Consider the following 21,067-nt stretch of genomic DNA (forward strand, 5'->3'; position numbering starts at 1 on the left):
AAAATATGTAAGTAAATATAGCACACCTTTTTTGACAGTAATTCATTGAGGAAACTACAGGCGTTAAAAAAAAAAACTAACTCTACAAGAGATACCCAAATTAACATAACAAATAAAATATCAACCTACTTGCTTTCCAGTGTTTACAAATATTGGGTGAATGATTGTGGATGGATATGGCAACTATGTAGGAAAATTTATGTGTTGGAATATAGTTGACATTTGTATGACATTTCTAATGCGTGCATTTGATTTTTTTTATATCTATCATTGCACATTGACTTGACAATTTTCAAAATTGCGCGACTATGAACTGTCAAAGAAATGTCAACTCTATCCTACCTACAGACTTGCCACATAAATTTTCGTACATAGTTGCCATATTTATCCACAATCATTTTGAATCACCTAATATTTTCATTCCAAGTCAAAAACATTTTTTTTTTATTGTAGACAGTTGAATTCCAAATTTGATTTCTTTTGTTGACTTTTTTATTTCATCCGTGATATTCTTCCATTTACATCTTCACTCCAGCCAAACATTACGAAAAATATCTGTGAGCAACAACAATGAGGGGGTGGAGTTTCGACTCGCCTATCCCACCAATCCGGTCCCGCCATTAATCTTTTTATCCAAATAAATCATTTCATACCTTCTCGTCGATTCATAAATATTCATCGTAGCACTTATAGTAAATTTGTTTTTGTTGAATGGCCGTAATAGATTAAATGCAAATGAACCGTTTGCGGTTTCGTTATTTCGGTACCACGATCTTGACGTCGCAACTAATTCGCCTCTTTATTTACACGTTGGCCCCGTACAAAAAATAATAAACAAAAATTGAAGAAAAAAAATCCTTCTCAACCAGATAACGCAGGCCACGTACTGCATTAACGCATGCAATAACGAGCTGCAATCGATTTTCGCTAAAATCGCTTTCGCGAATTACGCCAAATTAGGGCGATTATGGCGGAATCGATTTCGCGCCGCCCCGGGGGCCACAGGGGCGGCTGAGGGCTCCCAGACCTTTCCTCGACAAACGTTCAGCTTCACTTCAAATTTCACCGCACCTGTAGCTCTCAGCGCTCCACGGTGATCATTACAAAAGCGGGCACGGCATCGAGGCCGCATCATTACGGATGATTGCATCAAGCAGTAGTAATTCCTCCGAAACCACTATTTTTATCGTTTATTTTCTTTGTACCCATTTTTACAACACACCCATCTCTTAATTTATTTTTTATTACTGTCATTATTATTATTATTTCGAAAATTGGCAGTTAAGAATCGCTTAAAAATTTCATAAAAACCTGGCGCTTTTTAAAACCTTTTCAAAAACGTTTTCTTCGGTAAGTTTGAGTCGATTTTTTTTTGTTGGGGTGTGGGGCCTTCTGGTAGAATTTCGGGAGTCCGGGCGGGTGCCCCCGTCAAAATTCATCATAAAACAAACTGAGTAAAAATTAATCAATCCGACGCTCGAGCGCGGCCGTCGGGGTACCTCTCCTGGCGCAAATTGGGGTCGTTAATGGGCCTGCGACCGGTCCGCGGGGGCCATTTCGCCTTATTACAGGGTACCTCTTATTAATATAATAGCCAATGTTTATCCGCTTTCTAAATCATCCGTTTAGCATAAATTTGAGGGCAATTTCGTGGACCCGCTCCCACTGGACCCAGTTCGGCCGATACCTGCGCTCTTCCTGCCCCAAATTACCCCAATTAGCGCGCTTTGGGGCCCCGCTCGCGCAACTTTTAATTATCCGCGCGGGATCGTGACTGCGCGCCGCGCGACGCTAGCGGGGGCCTCTCCTCTGCGATCACCTTAATTGCGCATAATTGGTTCGTCAAGTCGCCCCGATTTGACGATATTATTGTGATGGAGTGCACGAGGGGGCTGCGTGGCCGCTCGGTTCGCCTAAAACCGCGTTTAGCGCGCTAATTAGACGGAGATGGGGCTAGAGCCGGGGCCCTGTGCATGTCTGACAGGCTGTAATTTGGCCGCGAGTGTGCGTTTCCTGTACACATGCACGTCGGAATCCACCATCGGCGGCGTTGGCTGAGATCCTGGGTTTAATTGTTTGGCGCGATGTCTGAATGCCTCGCCCACGTCGGTCGTGCCGCTCGGAATCCTATCGCTCCGGTGTTATTTATTTACGTCGCGAGCCGCCCCCGCCGACCCCACACCCGACGCCGCCAAAGACTTATGGACCTGCTGCTCCCCAGGCCGAGGAAGCGGCCCACGCGGACGACGCCGCCCCGGACCCAATAGAGAACTCCACGAAGATCTACAAGAAATTACTATCATTATTCCACAGACGCTCTTCGATAGATGGCGCAAAGAAGCTCCACAAGTCCCAAAAAAAACACCACCAGGTGTCGCTCCTTCCGGCCACAGGAAATATTCTAAATAGAGAGTTCCGCAAAGATCTACAAGAATCAAAGTCATTATGATGATTATTATTATTAATACGCGGACAACGTCGTTCGATAGATGGCGCGACAAAGGTGACAATTTTAAAAGTCTCAAACGAAACATTACTAGGTGTCGCTCCAAGCAACTAAGGCTTCTCCCCACAGCAAATGTTCTAAACTGAGAGCTCCGCAAAGATCTACAAGAATCGAAATTATTATTATTACGCGGATGCCGTTCGATAGATGGCGCAAAAGAGCTCCATTTTTTATAGCTCCAAACGAAACACCACCAGGTGTCGCTCTAAGCGACTATGGCTCCGTCTTCCCACAACAGATGTTCTAAAAGAGAGCTCCGCAAACACTACAAGAATCAAAATTATAATAATTATTATAATGAGGACGCCGTTCGGTAGATGGCGCAAAAAAGTTGCACTTTTAAAAGTTCCAAACCACACTACTAGGTGTCGCGACTGTGGCTTCTCCCGGCCACAGCAAATGTTCTAAATAGAGAATTACGCAAAGATCTACAAGACCCAAAGTCGTTATAATGATTATTATTATTATTTTGCGGATGACGCCGTTCGATAGATGGCGCGAAAGTACCAGTTTAAAAAATATGAAAAGACACACCACCAGATGTCACTACAAGCTACTAAGGCTCTCCCCACAGCAAATGTTCTAAATGGAGAGCTCCACAAAGACACTAGAAGCAAAGTCGTTATGATTATTATTATTATTATTATTATTACGGTGCAAAAGAATCCATTCGATAGATGGCGCAATAAAGGCGCTACTTTTAAAAGTGCAAAACGACACGCTGCCAGATGTCGCTGGAAGCTGGAAGAGACTGTGGCTCCCTCCGCCGACGGCAAATGTACTAAATAGTGAGTTGCTCTTCTGCAAAGTTTTACAAGAGCATCACACGGAAGAACCGCAAATGAAGGTGGCGTAAATAATTAGCACCAAAGTTATTATTATTCGAGAAGAAAATGTCATTCATGGCTTGTTGTTGGACTGTTGTTTTTTACGAAGAACAGAAACTCGCTTGGTCAAGCTGTATCTGATCGAGATAGAACTGGTAACTCTCGTTGCATGCACCAGATGTCCGCACTGTCGCAAGACGCGGCAAATTTGAAATGTGTCGATATGCCGAGACTTCCCGCGCTCCTTGGACCGACTGTACCTCCGCCGTGGCCTCTCGCCTCCCCAAAATATCAATTTGGCGCAGGTACCGGACATAATTTCAGCCGGGACCCTCTCCATACTTAAGTGTTTACGCTCTCAGCATGCAATAACGAGAGTCACGTCGTAAATTTCCCCGTCGGAGCGGCAGGACCGGCTCGGCCGACGAATTCGGCGCTCCTCTCCCTCGTAGGGGTCGCTTCTTCCGCCCCGTCCGTCGCAATCAATTCCGCATCAATTTCGTTCGATTTCTCACGAATCAGAATGATCGACTCACGATTACTCGGCACAACCGCAATTAGATCCAGCCGTAATGGCCAGCCCAGCTCGCCAACCATGACAAACGGAAGCATGAGCGATTGTCGACTGTCACTGGACGCCGCAGGTGGCTCAGATCGGGCTAATTGAGTGGCCATCCACCCCGGGAATGTTCTGGGGTGCAACAGGTGGAAATGGCATGATCTTGCGGCCAGATTGGCTTCCCCGAATGGTCGTGTTAATGGGCGATGGTACAGATGGTGCGGTTTCGACGCTCTTTCGACGTTTAGGTGTAATAATTCAGGGGCGCCTGTCAGGTGGCGGCACTGATTTCGTGATTTATTCGAGTGGTAAGACTGTTTCTACCATGACGACCATCGGACAAGTGGCGATGTTATCGCCAATCAAAACCTTATTAAAGAGGAATTTATGGAGGGACAACCTCCACGGCATGATCTCTTCATCCATCCATCTCCCCCATCATTCTTTTTTCCAGTTTCTCTTCGACGAGCGTCTTTCTAACACTTTCGGCGCTGGAATATGTTATTTGGTGCATATCAGAGGTCCCCTAGCGGGTCCATGCGGCGCACCTCTTTGCCATTTGGTGAATTCCACCGGTGTGAATGTCGTAAAACGCCCTCTGCGATCGATTAAATTGCCATTAATCATCACGATTCCGTTGGAATTCTTAAGTGAGTGCGAACGCGATGGGATCAGAAAATAAAAGCGTGTCAGATAAGCCGCAGTGCAGAAATTCATTTATGAGCTATCGATGAGTCTGGTGCTGTGATAGTGGATCGCATTATAATTATACAGATTAAGTAAAGTCGAGAAAACTACCTAACTAATGTAGCTTAATACGGGCGAGCGGCGAGACTGTGACGGCGGCGGCGCGGAGGAGGCGGGCGCGTCACAGTCTCCCCGCTCGATAATAAATCGGAGACTGGTTTTTGATATTTTGAAAATATAATTACACGTTTTCATTTTGTAATGGAATACCGGGGCCGGCGTCAACGGTAGGGCAGCCGGGGCGAGTCGGGGGGCCGGTCCGGGCCCCGGACTCCGGGGCCTTCCGACGGGATGACCCCGTCCGCTCAGCATATTCAAACATCACGAATCGAACCTTAACGCTAATGATAGGAATTAGCCGGCCGTTCGATCCACCGCTAATACATAGTTTAGTTACAAATTCAGCCTCCAGGGGGATAATTTACCAAATTACCCGCCATAACACTTCAAAATAAACAAGAAAACAAGCCACAATCGCCACGGACATGATCGTGTACTGTTTATTTAAATAAAGTCCGTTATTTATGGACGTGGTTCTAGTAGCGGCCTCGTTAGCACTTCCACTCTTCATCCCTCGCACCAGAGAAAGGGTAAGGGTCACGTGAATTGAAAGTCCTCGACGGAATGCTGCAATTACCATTACATCGAAAGCCTCGCGGGGATTGGCAACACTGGACGATCTCGAAGGTGTTGAGAATCGGTCCGAGCACAAAAAACTACCTCGTAATGTAGCACTTTCTTTGACTTTTTTTTCTCTTCCACTCAAACTTTTTTGCTACAAGGGTGCTACAAGATCGTTATCACAATTTATTTGGTACCTGGTCCTGCTTGGTGAGCTTTTCGAAGCTTTTCTTTGAGACTGTGAAGTTTTACGAAGTGTTCAGATTTTTTGCTAGCTCTTCTGAAATGATCCTTTTTTGCAGTGCCTTCAGAAAACCAAGTCTTAGTCTTCTGGAAGACAAAATTAGAGCCCTTTTTGAGATTGCCAACCTTTCTGAACCGTCACCACCTCTTAACATCCAACCCATGGTAATCACACCCTCTCCCTTTTCCATCATTTCACCGTCAACTTATCTTCTTGGTCGATTTTCTTTGATCGATGAGCAGCACAACAGTCGAAGCTCGAAGAAGTACGTGATTTGCGAGCCGTTTTGCGTTGTCATCGTCCATCACCATTTCTGATTCGTTTCGTTCATTCATCACCATCACAGTGCGACCGTCTCGACCTCCATTGTTGCCGCCTCGACTCATTTCTGCTCGTTTCTCAATTTCTCTTGATCGATCGAGTGGTGATCGCGCGAGTGCAGATCTGGCACTCCTCGTCCGCGCTTGGTGATCATTTTTATCTCAGCCGTGTCTCAAATTCATGTTTATTCATCGTTTATTTACGCACCGGATGATTTATAAGACTAATTAGCGTTGTACTTATAGAAATAGGTATCGGAGAGTGGATCTCGGCGTGTCGATGGAAGTTTCGGTGGCGTCGCCGATGTTATCTGGTGGAGCGCGGAATCGGAGCTGGTGGAGCCCCAGCTCGCGACGGCTAATAATAAATTGGCGTTTTTAATTAGCAGTATCGGTTATAAAACGATCCGAGTGTTTATTCGGCCATTCGGACGTGTTATTTATGTTGGTTATTAATTTTAATAAAGACCGGAGGCCACTAAATCATACCGGATGATTATCCCGAGCGCACATTAGTTTCCACGGCGAGGAATAATTATATTAGCTTTGTCCGTAACATCGAATTTACATGAAGATATCAGTTATAAGGCCGATTAGGATCGACTTTATGGGATGTGTGATGGTGGAATTTATAAATTACACGGATCGCGCATCCATTATCGGGGCTCCGGGGACGGCTAATAATTCGTTAGACAAATTATAAGAAAACTGGTTTCGCCATTAGACATTCGAATGGAAATTGTGGGCTATTAAGACGCGCCTATGTGTGTTTGTTCTCGATTTCTCGATGCTCCGAGATAATTAATACGGCTAAATTGTACGTTGTTTGGCCACAGGCTCTAATTTGTTACGAAGGAAACTACTTGCCTAATTATATTGCCGGCTAATCACCGGCCGAGCTCTTGTCGAGACATTACAAAACAATCAGGGCCGATGGACGCGAAAACGGGAGGCTCGCCACCTCCATCAAGACGGCTGCACCGGGTCCCGTTAAAACTATCGCCGGGCGCTGGACGCGATCACTGTAATCACACCAGGAAGTAACGGCAACGGAGGCGGTTTCGCGCCCAGGGCGACCGCAGGAATTTCAGGAACATGACAAAAATGCAAATCGTTCCAGGGTTCGGGAAGTTCGCAAGCATCTTGGGGATGATGGCCAAGAGCGGGAGGACGATGCAGACGATGTAGTCTGAGTCGGATGACTTAGTTTAACCATGTTGAAGATTGAGTTCTTGTTTGTTGTTGATGTTTCACAAAATGTCAATTTTCTTTTAACATAACCTCAATTTCTTCTTTGACATTTTTTAGGATTTGCGACTATTAAAAACAGATCAAAGAAAACTGATTTGCTGAGGAAGAATGGACACTTCGAGACTTCGACGCTTCAACAAAACCCTTGAACGAAGAAAACAGATGAAATACCTACGAGCGAAACCTTGAAAACATTTTTTTTGTTGTTGTAAATCTTGTCGCTGTGCGAGCAGTCCATAACCAGAAAGTAATTATCAGTAATCGTCGCTACTTGTTTTTTCCTTTTTTCTGCAAAAAAATCGCCGTAATGGGTCGTGCCCATGTGAGGAAGCTTGTTAAAAACACGAATGAAAAGGTCGGTGTATTTTAGGTTGCCTACGTCGCGCACTTAATATGGACGCCGCAGGACAAAAGTCATTCAAATTACGTTATCCACTTTGTTAGGGCAACATCTCCGTGTTGCATGTTGGTCGTCGTCGAACGGCCATGAAGTTGTCGATTTTTGTGCTTTTTCCGTTAACAATTTTCTGCGTAAAAAACGTGTCATCGCCTCATCGACAGGGGCGTGAAAGCCATCTCCCTCGCCTCTCCTTGGGCACAATGCGTGCGTTCTAGATTATTAAGCGTCATTAAATAATTTCCGGCGAATTTCAGCGCACAAACAAGACAAAACGAAGTTAATTACCCATTAAATGTAGCGGATAATGTATGCAAATGAGCAGTCGAGGAGGCGATTTCTCGAAAAAACGCCAACTGATTGACATGTGTATTAATTTGAATAATTTAAACGTGGATCGTTACAATTATAATAATTTCGTGTAAAGGCAACAAGCGGAGTTTTCGTGCACGGAACGTGTAGACGCGTTCGCGGCGCAATTTTCTTATCCGGACTCGTTTGCATAATTATCCTTTAAGGCACATCAACGCGCTCTCGATTGAGAGTTTATTAAAATGTTGGTGCGCTGATGGCCGCCAATTAAATATCTATCAACGGCTCCTCCGGGTCATGTAATGACACACTTCGGACAAATTCGGCAAGACATTTCGCGCTGGACGGTGCACACCTGCCAGACAACATTATGCACAAACGACTTAACAATAAATTAAAGACTAAAGGGATAATTGACGTCGCACCAGCCCGAGGACAAACTGCAGACCGAGAGAGGGAAAGGTGTACCGCAGGGAACCGCAACGAGTCCTCTCTTATTCCGCACCTAGAACACCTTCTCGGTGTGTTCATCTATTACTGAATCGTTGCAATAACAATGAGAAGCGAAGTTTTGTCCGAGTGGTCCAATCGCATTTTAAATAGTTGCTGCTCTCGTGCTTGCAAATTCCCACGTCTAAAAAATAGTACTTTGTGAACATTTGCGTAACTATTTATTGTCAACGTAATAAAGAAAATGTGCCTGACAAACCTCCTGGAATTAGTTATCCAGTGCAAAGTTCACCGTCTTCGATAATGCCAAGGTCTCAATCAGACCATTTACGTCCCGATGGTGGTGTCAATCTTTTCTCTTAACGAAGCAAGGTCAATTTCGTTTTTGCCCATTTTGTGGTCCCTCACCCATGAGAAACAGCGTCCAGTGACACATCGTTTTCCCTCCTAATTGGAGTGAACTTTAAGTTTCTGACGAAAGACATTTTGCGCTTGTAACAATTAGAAGAGATGAAATAAAAGTGTTTTGTGGAGCAAGTGTCCAATTATCCGTCGTGGGAAGTTACGCAACGTGGCAAAATGTTTTGATGGGGCCCATCTGGTCCGCTCAATTAAAATCAAAAAGCGCCAACGTCCCTCAAACTACATACCTGTTCGTGGCAATGGTCGCATTGACATAGCGATGGGACATGAAGGAGATGACAGGGACGCATACTTAAAATGATATCCCCATGATGTAATCTGGTCGAACTAAACGGGCGGTTAGTTCTGGAGAAATGCGCCACATAATACACCCTAATTAAATTAAAATGCCGCAGTCAACTTAGAGATAATTGATTGTCGAAACAAAAGGCTTCCGATAGCATCTCGCAGCCATCCGAGCCGGGCCATCAATAACACGAAAATGACAATGCGTCAGGACCGGATCTGGGATGTGGCGGGGCGCGCCGCCCCACAGGCGGCCAGAGCCGGACTGTGCTCGCCCCCGTCGAAGCCCCACGCGGTGGCCGCCACCGCAGCGTCCGTGCCGAATCCGCGAGACTTTTGGGGGCGTTTTTCGGGACCAGAGGAATTCGAGCGGGTCCGGCTCTGGCGATTATCGGTCCCAAATCTTGAAAAATATAAAGTGAAGCGCACGTCAATTGTTAGGAGCGACCCTCTTTATGAAATGTTGTCATACAAGTATCTTATCAGATGTTAACTCGCTCATTTGTGTACGCCAGGTTTTGGGCGAGGGGCGTCCCCTTGTCCGTTTGATAAATTCCGTAATAAATATGCCGAAGTTTTTGGCGATTTTAACGGGGGGAATTAATTGCGATCAGTTTGAGGCGGTCGGGTGAGCTGATAGGATCGGGGACGGGCGGTGGGAGCGGCGGGGGCAGAGACCAGACGATTTGAAGCGATTTTTCAACGATTTTGATTTTGGAAATTGGAGGCGTGGGAGGGAAATAAATATTGAAATCAACCTAACCTAACACGAAAGGTATCAATTTCTCTTAGGGAATTTTATTTGTTCTCTAATTACTACCAACAATGTTACCAGATGTCATAGCCGCCCCTTATCCACCTTCATCGTTAACAGATTATAAGAATAACTTCAAATTGAACTTTCAAAATGTTCCACTGTAGTATGTATTTGTGTTACCAACCACCACAAAATTCCCCAAATTTTAAAACTGCGATTTTTCATTCAAAAAGGGCATAGAAAGGAGCAAAATAGAAAAAATAGTGTATAATATCTCGTTTACGTTAAATACGGTAAAATAAAGAAAAAAAAGTTACAAAGAAAAAAATTTAAATAAAGTAAAAAAATCGAAATGAATGAATCTTGAAGAATTCAAGGCTGGACGAACCAGAACATGCATTTAAAAAATTGTGAATAAATAGGAATATACTACCCTGAGAAGATAAAGAAGAAAGGAATAGAAAAAAAATGAACTACAAAAAAATTAACAGAAAAAGTAGCATGTCCTGTCTACAGTGCAAAGCGCAGTTAACATTCTATTTTTATGTGGAATTTATTTGAAGAGCAACAAAAAGACAAACGATGTGAAAACGTTGAAATGGTCTCCACGATCTCCAGATCTGTAACCTATAGAAAAACAATAGGACGAACCTGTGCAAAAACAAATTAGGACCAACGCGATCAATCCATTGTATTTAAACATTTCACGCGCAAAATGCCCAGATTTCCAAATTTATCAAAGCTAAGAGACGAAGTGTCAATGCAAAAAAAAAATTGTGCTTTGTGTCGTTCACTCTTTATTTAGGTAAAAATAGTAAATGTTATATCGCGCGTTCAAATGAAATCCTGGGCTGGGAAGGCGTTGGAAACCGTCAATTGTTGTGATTTTTTAAAGCGTAGATTAATTGGAGCATGTTGACAGCTAACCTAAAATTTAGAATAAAAAAATATTTCTTTTTTCTTTCTTTGCAATGTTTTACTTTAAAAATAGAATAACTATACTATTTTTCCTATCTATTTTGCCTTACTAATTCCTGAAATTTCGGCTTCTCAAGTTATCATTAAGGACTTTTGCGTAGGTTGGTAACAGACAAAAATGTAAGGTTATATTTACTAAATTTACTTCGTTTCGTAGCTTCACACTTTACTTTGACGTCTGACGTGAAACGGCTGATGTAACCAATATAACAAAGCTAAAAGTTACCCAAAACAGTTTAATAATGCGATTCAATAATGAGCCCATTAGTAACGCAAAGTAGATAAAAAATAATTTTTTGTTCGACACTGTCAGAATTTTAGAATTTTCTCCTGTGTGAACGGATTTTAATAAATTTGACAACTTGTCAAAACGAAACGTCAAGCTAATTTTAAAGATTTTCAGCGATTTGGAGCCTTTGGGGGGCTCGTCGAACAAAAAAACGTTGTATTCAACTCGTTATTGTGTAATTTGGGCTTTTTTTGGCACTCGTGGACTTTAAAAACTCTCGTTTCACTCGAATTTTAAACTGGCCCACTCATGCCAAAAAAAGCCCAAATTACACACGAACTCGTTAAATAAACTACTATTTTAGTGAAATGAAACACTAAGATATTTTTATTAGATCTTAAGGCACTTTCAAGAAATCGTCGACGGCAACAGAGTAGATACAACGGTACAAAAAAATAATAAGATGATTTTTAAAAAAATCTTGAAATGCTCGGATGAGGAAATCTGGTCGATAATGAGAAATGTAGGTATTCAATAATTTTCCGTCGTAAAATAATTTACTAGCTTGCTGTCACTAAAACAGGATTTCCGGTAATTACAGATTAATTACTCGTTGTAATTACATTTTCTCAATTGAAAATTTACATTTCATTAGCAGAAGGAGCGGTTGTCAGCAACAACACTGACATGACACCACACCGAGCGACATCTATCGAGGAGTAGCGACATCTTACTACCAGTTCTCCGCTACTGAAGTCGCTCTGAACTGGACAAAACGTTGCCGAACAAATGAAGGTGTCTATATTTGTGTTTCCTCAACTCAACACCAACCGCCTCTTGTATTTTTTTTTACATTATTTACAATAAACCACATTTACAAACAATATCGTGACTCAAGGTCACACTGAATAATGTCACATTTTGAAAGTGACCACAACTTGACAAACACGAAATCTCAATTAGGTCGTTATTTATTGAATAACAACAAGCGCATCGTTGCCCTCGATTTGGGTAGGAACAGGTTACAACGGCTGGCGCTTGGTAGTTGTTGTGGTAGTGGCCCGCAAATGGGTGGATTTCCTTGGTCCTTTTCCAAATAAAAAAATATTCACGTCACATTTCCCTTCCAACTCCGGCGCTCCTACCGCCGCACGTTACTCCGTCTTATCAGTCCGGCGATCGGTTCTCGTGAAAAATGCGCTCCTCGACAACACTCCTCTGTTTTCTCAACAAGTCGGCGAAACTGCTCCTCCGCACCGCGCCACATGACGCGATAAGAACCCTCAGTGCTACCGCCGCCACCAACATGCGTTTCGTCCAGTACAGGCTGAAGAAAGGGGGTTTGCCCCATTTGGGCGGCCAGATCGCCCCCGAAGGCGACATCTTCGACATCAGCAACGTGGACCACTCCATCCCCAACACCCTGACCAAGTTCTTGGCGACGGGCGACGACGTCTACGAGCGGGCCAAAAGGTGAACAGCTTTCGTGTTGCGCAACAAGTACCGCATCGGGGTCGGGGTTGCAAATGTGCGAATTAGGTTACGGCGGCGGCGATCGATCGGCGTCACGGCGAAGGGGGCGGGTGAAGTGTTTAACAAACAGACTATATTTAAGCAGATTCGTCCTCCTGGGATTACAACACAATTAATCGACTTAAGACATGTGTTGATGCTACTTAAGCCGATACGTCGACCAATCGAGGGGCTTTATCGACCGCTTTGTTAAAAAAACATACTGTCGGTTTATCACCGTTGCGGAATTGTTTGCCAACGAATTATCATTATTAACTCGGGTGAATAACAAAAACAAGCGCATTAAATGATAAAAACACCAAGAGATAAATTTAAAAAAATTCGCAGAATGCGTTGTTGGAAGCGCTGCAGCGGTGAAAATACCAAACCATAATAATTGTGAATTTTGAACATGCACGCTGTGTTATGTAACACTTAACACACCGGATCTGAGTCCGCTTGAAATCTCTTGGTCTTTCTTAAATCCCATTTTCCGACAGGATAATCGCGTCGGGCAAGTCCGTAGTCCCCCTAAAAGACGTCGATTTGCTACCCCCGATCATCAAACCCGACAAGGTCGCTTGCGTGGGCCTCAACTATTCGGGTCACTGCGACGAGCAGCATATCCCGTATCCTGGGGAACCCATGTTCTTCAGCAAGTTCCCGTCGGTGATAGTCGGCCCCCACGACAACATCCAACTGCCGAGCATCAGCAACGTAAGTATGGAGAGTTGTCAGGCTGGTTCTATTGGGGTTTGTTGAAGAGCGTCGACTGGGAGGTGGAGCTGGCGGTGGTGATCGGTCGCAAAGCTAAGGCGATCAGGACCGACCAAGTGCGCGACTACATTTTCGGGTACACCGTCGCCCAGGATATCAGCGCTAGGGACTGGCAGAAGAAGAGGAACAACGGACAGTTCTTGTTGGGCAAGAGCATGGACACGTTCTGTCCGTTGGGGCCGGCGGTCGTCACCAGAAACAAAGTCGACCCCAACAACCTCGCCATCAAGTCTTGGGTGAACGGGAAGCTGAAGCAGAACGGGAACACGTCGGAGATGATCTTCAAAATCGATTTTCTTGTGTCTTACTTGTCTCAGTAGGTTCAACTCCCGCGAGTCTTGTGTTTTTACTGATTGTGAATCGTAGGATTGTCACGCTGTATCCTGGTGACGTCATTCTAACGGGGACGCCCGCCGGTGTGGGCATGCACCGCAACCCCCCTGAATTCTTGCACAAAGGTGACGTCTTGGAGAGCGAGATTGAAGGAATTGGCAGGCTCAGGAACGTGATTGTATGATTTTGTACAAAATAAATAAAATATTTTATTACTAGTTTGACAAATTAACAGTAGGGTACTGTCCCACTCGGTGGGTCAAATGGCTTGGGTTTGGTGGCACTCAAGGGGTACTCTTCGCGCGTGTGGTAGGGCTCGTAGGGGTCATCGACGTAGTACCTCCTCCTGGTCCAGTAGGGCCCCGCCATTTTGTCCAAAAGCGTGCTCTGAGTCGCGTTGCACAGGACGTGTTGTCGCAAGCGACGCTTCCTAGGGGGGCTCTTCCGCCACAGCCTCTTGTGGCGGCCGCAAATGGTCCTGACCCACCCGCCCCACGCGAGTCGATAGAATCTGAGATGTACCGCCCTGACTGACTTCCTTTTGCCCTTCCTCATCGAGAATTTGATCAAGTTTCGCGAGATTATGTTATTGCTGATTTGCGTCAGTTTGGGGTTGGCCAGCAGACTCGGAGCCGGTGCTGCGATCGTGCGTGGGATGGCCGATGAGAGGCTTCTCTGGATTTGACTGGTGATTGGCGTCGTGTGGACCACATTTTGGACGATTGGGGCCCGAAACGCGAGCCGGGTAGCTGGAATCAACAACCTGAACATCACTCTGGGACTTTTGTGTCGTCAGGTTAGTGGAATTGCGTAAGAATGACGTAACCAATGAGTAGGACAAGGACGAGTATATGTGTATCTGGGGGATTTCACCATGTAACCAACATAAAAACTATCGACCGTTCTAACCTCAAAATTTACGACCAAAAACAACCCAAATCACCTCATATTTCCACAAGAACGTGTAATTTTAAACGGGTAGTGATACAGGTGTTGTTTGTGTTGCGTTTGGATTGAGTTTTGTGCGACTCACCTACGACCAGACCTCTCAGCATTGCGGGATTGAGTGATGTCTGCGCTGTCAAGCTAACTGCAGGGTGTATTTTTGTGTTGGATAATTTTTGCTGAAACCGCTCCCAAAGTGGCTGCCCCAGAAGATGTTAAGAATTGTAGGCAGGTTACCCTCGAAAAATTTACAAGCGGTAAGGCCCCCGACTGTATATTATCACTCCATTTATAGACCGTGATGTTATGTCATCCCGTGACTCCTGTAACTCAGACAGTTTGCGTAATTGCGGCTCCGCGGCTCGATTTTCGCGTTTTTTTTACACGCAAAAACAAGCAAATTACATAATCACGGACTATTATTGGCGATTGTGTAACCTAACCTCAAAAAGTCCCGTCTTTGCAGAAATCCCGACGAGTGTTAGAGTTCAAATTGTACAAAAGTGTGAGATGTTATGCTAAAGATATCTGTCCCCCTCCCGCACCCAAAAAGAAACATAGGGGCTCGGGCGCTATCTACACCTTGGGGGCACTCGCTTTGGTCGGTGGTGCGACGATCGGATACGCCAAATACGATCCCGAGTTCAGGAAGACCCTAGTCGAGTATGTCCCCTACACGGATAACGTCATCAGGTTCGTGTTCCAAGAAGATCAGAGTCTGCTCGACTCACTCTCCAATGTCTATGAAGATGTGAAGAAGTCCCTGTCTGGTTTAGTCGGTCAAGTGGGCCAAGAGGCGAAGAAGAAGAAAGATGCCATCATTAAGGAACAAAAGCAGTACAAAGGTAAATCGCTGTCGCTTTGCCGTGAGTGGCCTAACACGAGTGTTACTAGCGCCCCCTCCCGTAACGCCGGCCCTCGAAGACACCAAAATACCCCAGGAAGGCTACACCGAGATCAGGATCGAGCAAAAGGACAAAGAAAAAGACGAATGCGAAGTCAAAATTGGTACAGCTGTTTTTACTAAACCCAAATAAAATTAACACGTCCACAAGTTTTTTTTTCTTTCGTTTTTTTGAATTTGTTGTTTGTTTTGTAGGTGGGGAGGCAAAGGTGCCGCCCAGTGAGGTGTCGGTCCCCGAGACCCACCCTCGGAACTTGGCCGAACTGGAGGAAAAAATTTGCGAGGCCGCGACCGAAGCCGTCAACGCTTACAACAAGGCCATTTACGATTTGAGAGTGTACAACCAGGAGGTGAACTCGATAATCGACCAGGCCATAGAGAAGGTGCCGCCCCCGCAGTGGGAGACCCTCAAAGCGAAGACAAAAGAGAAAAACGAGTCGATAAAGCTGGCGGAAAAGAAAGCCGGCGAAGCGGCACAGAACGTAACGAAACTAAAAGCGTTACTATCGAAACCTAATTTTGAGGCGTCCGCAGCCACCAAAGAGATGGTCAATATTAACGTAGAGAAGGTCCAGGAGGACATTGAGGCCGCGAGGTCGCAATACGAAGTCGAAAAGAGGATGGGCAACGTCACCGACAAGTACTGGGAGAAGGTGCAGAAGGCGAGGCAGCACTTCTGCGAAGAGTTGGAGTCGCTGTTTCCGGCGATCGACATTTATAACAAGAAGATGGAAGTTAACGAAACCGATCTGGATTTGTTTATCTTGCACGCGTATTCTCTCGTTTTGTACTATCAGAAGGAGCTGGCCAAAGCTGAGACGGTGGCGCACGAGAAGCTGCAAGTCGCGCTGGAGACGGCGCGGAAGAGTGGCTCCGGGGAACCGTTGAATTTGGCCCAGATATGCGAAGCCCTAGAAGAGGAGAGACGCAAGTTGACGCTATGTTTCCAAAAACAGGTCTCGAGTTGTCTCTATTTCATGTTTGTTGTCAGATAGAAACGTCATTCGCTGCCAACTTAAGAAAATTGATGTTTTGTAGCGTTAACCACCGCAATCTTTAATCGATTTTATTTTTGTAGTGCTTAAAATTAAGGAAAGAAGCGGAACACGAGTTGAGGGACCAGATGAAGCGCCAGTCGCAGGTCTTCGCCGATCATCTAGACGACGCTGTGACGACTCGTGCCTTGGAAATCGAGCGCACCCTGTCGAGAAAATTCGACGAGGAATTGGAAAAAGAGAGGGTCAAGCAGAAAATGCAACTGGCGGCGATGGTGGGACGGATGCGGGGTCTAGATCAGTCGCTTAAAGGTTTGTACCGTGAAAAATCGCACCGGAAGTGTCTCCTGGTCGATTTCGTTTGGGGAGTTTCTGTTTGTCAGGTTGGCACCGTCAAGTGTCACTCGTTTCGTTCAAGTCAAAATGTCCGACAAATTCGAAATTTTCGATCGATCGTAACTGAACGATGGCGCGTCCAGGAGATACTAGTTGACAATGAGGTAACGCAAAGCCAAAGCCCCAAATCACTTTGACTTTGTCCCGATGTCGTCTCCCGTTTCGACTAGTTTTTTAACGCTTCCTGTTGCTTTTTGTCTCCCTATGATAGTCGAGGAAATAGACGAAGGTACCGCACCCCTCTCGCAAATCGTTTCATCGATGAATTGATTCTCTTTTGCAGCTAGGGACGCGGCCGACAAGGCGGCAAAACAGTCGCAGGTCTTGTGGGCGGCGTGCCAGGCCCTGCTCCGCGCGATCAAGACCGGCTGTCCAGGAATACCGTGGAAGGACCAGTTGAGGCCCCTCAGCCCCGAAATCACGCTGGTGAGGAAAGCTGCAGGTAAGTGGGGGGGCGCCCTCTGCCGGCGTGACATTCGCACCCGGGGTCAAGGCGAAAACGACCTGTGTGCGCATCAATTTTCGAGATCGTTGTGTGTTTTTGTCATTTGCACGTTTTTCGGATGGAATCGGTAGCGCATTAGCATGAATCTGAGCGGTCACGGACACACCTCTGTTAGCTCACCAGGTATTTTTGGGTTCGTCGTGTCGTGCACGTGGAAAAAACAAAAATCCAAATTATGGTCGCATAAATCGGTAAAAGTCGCCGGTTTGGAAAGGGCGACAAGGAATTTTTTATTAGTTGCCGTTGGAAGATATGTCAAGGCTCGAATGTAGGGTAGGTCACGTGGGAAATGTCAAAAATGACGTGCGTGCGAAATGTCATGTGGTGTCGAAGTTCGTTGCCGTCAGATCGCGCAGTTTTGACTGCGGTTTAGGGCGAAGGGACGTCGGACGATCGGTCGGGAGTCACCAATGACGGATGGGGTTTCAGCCAAGGGCGACGAGCTCGTCGAAGCGGTGATCAACGGCATTCCACAGGAGGCAAAGGATCGGGGCGTCTTCCCCGAGGACGCCCTCCGGGAGCGCTTCCTCAAGGTGGAAGACGTGGCCAGGAAGGTGGCGCTGGTCCCAGAGGAGGGCGGCGCCCTTCCCCTCCACATCCTCTCCTACATACAGTCGTTTTTCCTCATCAAAAACCCCAGTCCCATACCGCAGGCGGAGCTGAACGACGAAGAGGTCGACTTCAGCAGGCTGACCACCAACGAGATCCTCCAGAGGGCCAGGTGAGGGGAGCGACGCGAGAAGGGCCCGTCTGAAAAGGGTTCTGTTCCAGATACTGGCTGGACCGCGGCGATTTCGCCCAAACTCTTAAGTATATGAACCTGTTGCGAGGCGCCCCCAGGTCTATAGCCAGACAGTGGATGAACGAAACGAGAATCCTTTTAGAGACACAACAGGCTGCGAACACTTTGATGGCGCACGCCGCATCTAGCGGTCTTTTGCATCTCTAAAGTTGTATAAATGATTAAATTAAATAGTAACAATTACAGTTTTACTTATTTATTACAACTGATGTGCTTTCGATTTATTTTTTCATTGTTATCCTGTGTACGATTTATTTTGAAAGAGGCCCTTCAGGTGTACGATTAAAGAGGCGATTGTTACACAGCGAGTTTTATTTTCACAAGACAGCAATCGGGATGGGGGTCGGGTCAGGTGGAAAACACATTTTTGCTTCACGACAAATTGGATTCAATCAGTTTTATTGAGATCCAAATACAAGACTAGACGTTTATCCCGAGCGCAGCATGTCTTTGATCTCCTTCACCTTGTTGAAGGCGGTCATCACCTCCTGGTTGCGCTTGTCCTCGACGAACCTCTCCTCGGCGATCTCCCTCAGCGCGGGCAGGATCTCCTTGAGGAGCTGGTACTTCTGCAACGGTCACATAAACACCTGTGGGTATCGATCTGTTATTTACCTCGTTGTATGCAAGAGCGCGGTCATCTGGTCTCGACGGGAAGGCGGAACAGGCGTTGAAAAGTAGAGCGACGAGGAGGACGCCGATCAGGGAGATGTTGGCGCGCATTTTCGCAATCTGAAGCAGGAAACTTGTCAAGACGAAGTCGGCCCAAACACTGACAAGGTGCGTCGGAGTGCGCCCCTTTTATCCCCGAGGAGCGACAGGAACGTGATCGAGAGGTTGGCGGTTATTTGCAAACCATTAGGAAAAATGTGCGATCGGAATTGGAAATTCGAGTGGAGGACGAGGTCTCGGCTCTGGACTCACCTCAGGAGCGAAAGTTCGGAGTCGACTGTGGACGGGCCAGGAGGGCCCCGTATTTGTACCTGGCCTTATCTGGTGCTAATTCGGCTGTGTGGGTTTTCCTGCAAGGGCTTGGGCTAAAACTGGAACGGGCCAGATGGACGGTGATCTCTTCTCGTCTGCTCCTATTTCGGGAGGAGCGATTTTTGGCCCGATTTAATCATTTCTTGGCTAATCCGGCACGGCTCCGTGGGTTTACACGCTCCAACATACGGACCAAGCGTTGCAGAACGAGCGTGCTCGTTCCGTTGCAGAATTTTTTCAATAAACCAATTCCTGCGATCGCTCCAGCTTTATCAGTTTGTCTGTTTGTTGGGGTTCGTCTGAATCAACACCAGACTCTGTCCTGTTTATTTCCGTCGGCCAGGATTAGCCAGATCGGAGGCGAATTGTCATCGATTTCGTTGTTACTTCGCCTCCTTCTTGAAAATATTTTGCGACATGACTCGACGGTTTGTGGCCAGTTTAATATGAAATTCACGTTTTCCATTAGCGGCGCCTACGTACACGCCGTCATTAAAAGATGTGTCGCTTCGATTTGAATTTGGCCACCTCTGCACGAGTTGACGAACTTTAAGGGGCTTGGACGGGAGCTGAGTGACATTTGTGTAGTCTTTTGTTCTGGTGTGGACAAGTTATGCAAAGGTAGTGGCAGCGGATGAGGAAAACTAGCGACTTGTTGGTGAACTAGTCGCGAAACAAGACCTGCATGGACAATAAACTCGTTTCACATATTCAAATCAGAAGTCTTGAACTGGGAAAATGTCCCGAAGAGACTCGAAGAACTTGTCACAAGACGCTGCAATTAACTCCGAATTAACTAATGAATTTAGAGTTCCGCAGAGATGCGTATGAGAATGTTTGAGAGTTACGTTAAGTAGATAATAAAAAAAGTGAAGGAATCTGATTTGTTCTTATTTTATTTCGTCAATTATCACCCAAGGACGGTCGAGATATGAAAGTGAAGAAGAAGAAATCTTCGAGGAAGTTTCAGAGATAGAGCTCGTTGACTAAAAACAAAGAGATTTGTTTTTTGTTTCTTTGTAAAAATATAATTTTCGGATTTATTTCTTTTGTTTTGTTTTGGTGATGTAATTACAAAAACAGGGAAGATATGCTGTGACAAAGACGATTGGCAACTTGTCAATAAACTGGTTAGTTAGTACACTTGGTGTAATTTTGTTTTCACCAACTTAATTCAACAGGTAGTGGTTATTTGATTTTGGCACGGCCTTTAGCAGAGCTTGTTAAATGAAATGTTGTTTCTATTTGAATTTTTTACGAAAAAAAAATTAGCCACCAAAATGTATACCCGCCTATGGGTAAGGGCGAAAATTTTCTGTTGACAGAAACGGAGCCTTGTCAAAAAAGTTACACTGTTATAGAAAAAAAACTAAATTTAACTAAAATTAAAATTTTCATAGTTACAAAAAAATAAAGACTAAACTCCATTCAAAAATCAAAAAACCACCACCTGTTGCTTTAAGTTGCTAAAATTTAAAAAACCCTGGGTAGTTATTTTTTCATACTATGTTGGTAACTGTAAATTATGACATTTATTTAAATCAAAATAAAATTCAATTGCTTTGAATTCCGTTCAGATTGCTTAATTATTGCTCAGCATGTTTCTTTTATTAATTCTTATTATTTTTACTTAAACATGCCCAGAAAAACAAGACACTTAACCTCAAAATTACAATTCTCACCAAATTTTACACCAGACAGCGTTGCCGATAGTAATTATCGAGGAAAATGCGACGTTGGTGATTGATTTTTTAATGGACTTTAGTTAGTCACACAAAACGACTCGTTTGGTAAAGATTGGGGGGCAAAAAATCTTGGAAAATTATTGCGAACTTTACAAAATGTTGTAGAGAAATGTTTCATAAATTGGCGAGTCCTTCCATTAGATAAAATGAACACACGTATTTCAGATACACCCTGTATATCCTGAACTAGGAAAATTACAAGGTTATGGAAGAACTCTGTTTTTTTGGTGGCGTTATTCTGTAAATTAATATAAATGAATGGA

The 21,067-nt window shown here is 45.1% G+C and overlaps 4 protein-coding genes across 6 annotated transcripts; 2 read left to right on the forward strand and 2 right to left on the reverse strand.

The window, feature by feature from the left end:
* Window positions 1-11,950: 11,950 nt before the first annotated feature.
* LOC138125459 (oxaloacetate tautomerase FAHD2A, mitochondrial) lies at window positions 11,951-13,746 on the forward strand. The gene is made up of 4 exons (XM_069040779.1): window positions 11,951-12,379; window positions 12,919-13,135; window positions 13,183-13,511; window positions 13,562-13,746. Exons 1-4 carry the CDS (start codon window positions 12,102-12,104, stop codon window positions 13,710-13,712), a joined length of 975 nt encoding a protein of 324 aa, XP_068896880.1. The 5' UTR covers window positions 11,951-12,101; the 3' UTR covers window positions 13,713-13,746.
* mRpL35 (mitochondrial ribosomal protein L35) lies at window positions 13,725-14,704 on the reverse strand. Its single transcript, XM_069040781.1, has 2 exons — window positions 14,562-14,704; window positions 13,725-14,277 (listed from the first exon to the last, which is right to left on the reverse strand). Exons 1-2 carry the CDS (start codon window positions 14,581-14,583, stop codon window positions 13,757-13,759), a joined length of 543 nt encoding a protein of 180 aa, XP_068896882.1. The 5' UTR covers window positions 14,584-14,704; the 3' UTR covers window positions 13,725-13,756.
* Window positions 14,587-18,375, forward strand: Mitofilin (inner membrane mitochondrial protein mitofilin). Of its 3 annotated transcripts, XM_069040776.1 has the most exons (9): window positions 14,587-14,730; window positions 14,940-15,318; window positions 15,368-15,481; window positions 15,573-16,333; window positions 16,456-16,684; window positions 16,980-16,997; window positions 17,052-17,210; window positions 17,703-17,994; window positions 18,045-18,375. In XM_069040776.1, the coding sequence occupies exons 1-9, from the start codon at window positions 14,686-14,688 to the stop codon at window positions 18,220-18,222; spliced, it is 2,175 nt and encodes a 724-aa protein (XP_068896877.1). In that variant the 5' UTR covers window positions 14,587-14,685; the 3' UTR covers window positions 18,223-18,375. The 3 variants fall into 3 exon arrangements, with proteins under 3 accessions (XP_068896877.1, XP_068896878.1, XP_068896879.1); XM_069040777.1 differs by lacking the exon at window positions 16,980-16,997; XM_069040778.1 differs by lacking the exon at window positions 15,368-15,481.
* LOC138125461 (uncharacterized) lies at window positions 18,370-19,789 on the reverse strand. Its single transcript, XM_069040782.1, has 3 exons — window positions 19,000-19,789; window positions 18,691-18,807; window positions 18,370-18,644 (listed from the first exon to the last, which is right to left on the reverse strand). The coding sequence occupies exons 2-3, from the start codon at window positions 18,796-18,798 to the stop codon at window positions 18,504-18,506; spliced, it is 249 nt and encodes an 82-aa protein (XP_068896883.1). The 5' UTR covers window positions 18,799-18,807; window positions 19,000-19,789; the 3' UTR covers window positions 18,370-18,503.
* Window positions 19,790-21,067: the final 1,278 nt, after the last annotated feature.

Source organism: Tenebrio molitor, chromosome 3 (genome assembly GCF_963966145.1).
Source record: "Tenebrio molitor chromosome 3, icTenMoli1.1, whole genome shotgun sequence".
In the NCBI taxonomy this organism is placed as follows: domain Eukaryota; kingdom Metazoa; phylum Arthropoda; class Insecta; order Coleoptera; family Tenebrionidae; genus Tenebrio; species Tenebrio molitor.

What these genes read in the sequence shown, in the direction of transcription:
- LOC138125459 (XM_069040779.1), top strand. Translation starts at nt 12,102, where the DNA reads ATGCGCTCCTCGACAACACTCCTCTGTTTTCTCAACAAGTCGGCGAAA. An exon ending in GTCTACGAGCGGGCCAAAAG is followed by an intron (nt 12,380 to 12,918) that starts GTGAACAGCTTT and finishes ATTTTCCGACAG; the next exon opens with GATAATCGCGTCGGGCAAGT. An exon ending in AACTGCCGAGCATCAGCAAC is followed by an intron (nt 13,136 to 13,182) that starts GTAAGTATGGAG and finishes GGTTTGTTGAAG; the next exon opens with AGCGTCGACTGGGAGGTGGA.
- mRpL35 (XM_069040781.1), bottom strand. Translation starts at nt 14,583, where the DNA reads ATGCTGAGAGGTCTGGTCGTAG. An exon ending in GCTGAGAGGTCTGGTCGTAG is followed by an intron (nt 14,278 to 14,561) that starts GTGAGTCGCACA and finishes TGTTGATTCCAG; the next exon opens with CTACCCGGCTCGCGTTTCGG.
- Mitofilin (XM_069040776.1), top strand. Translation starts at nt 14,686, where the DNA reads ATGTTAAGAATTGTAGGCAGGTTACCCTCGAAAAATTTACAAGCG. An exon ending in GGAACAAAAGCAGTACAAAG is followed by an intron (nt 15,319 to 15,367) that starts GTAAATCGCTGT and finishes GAGTGTTACTAG; the next exon opens with CGCCCCCTCCCGTAACGCCG. An exon ending in CGCTATGTTTCCAAAAACAG is followed by an intron (nt 16,334 to 16,455) that starts GTCTCGAGTTGT and finishes TTATTTTTGTAG; the next exon opens with TGCTTAAAATTAAGGAAAGA.
- LOC138125461 (XM_069040782.1), bottom strand. Translation starts at nt 18,798, where the DNA reads ATGCGCGCCAACATCTCCCTGATCGGCGTCCTCCTCGTCGCTCTACTT. An exon ending in GCGCTCTTGCATACAACGAG is followed by an intron (nt 18,645 to 18,690) that starts GTAAATAACAGA and finishes TGACCGTTGCAG; the next exon opens with AAGTACCAGCTCCTCAAGGA.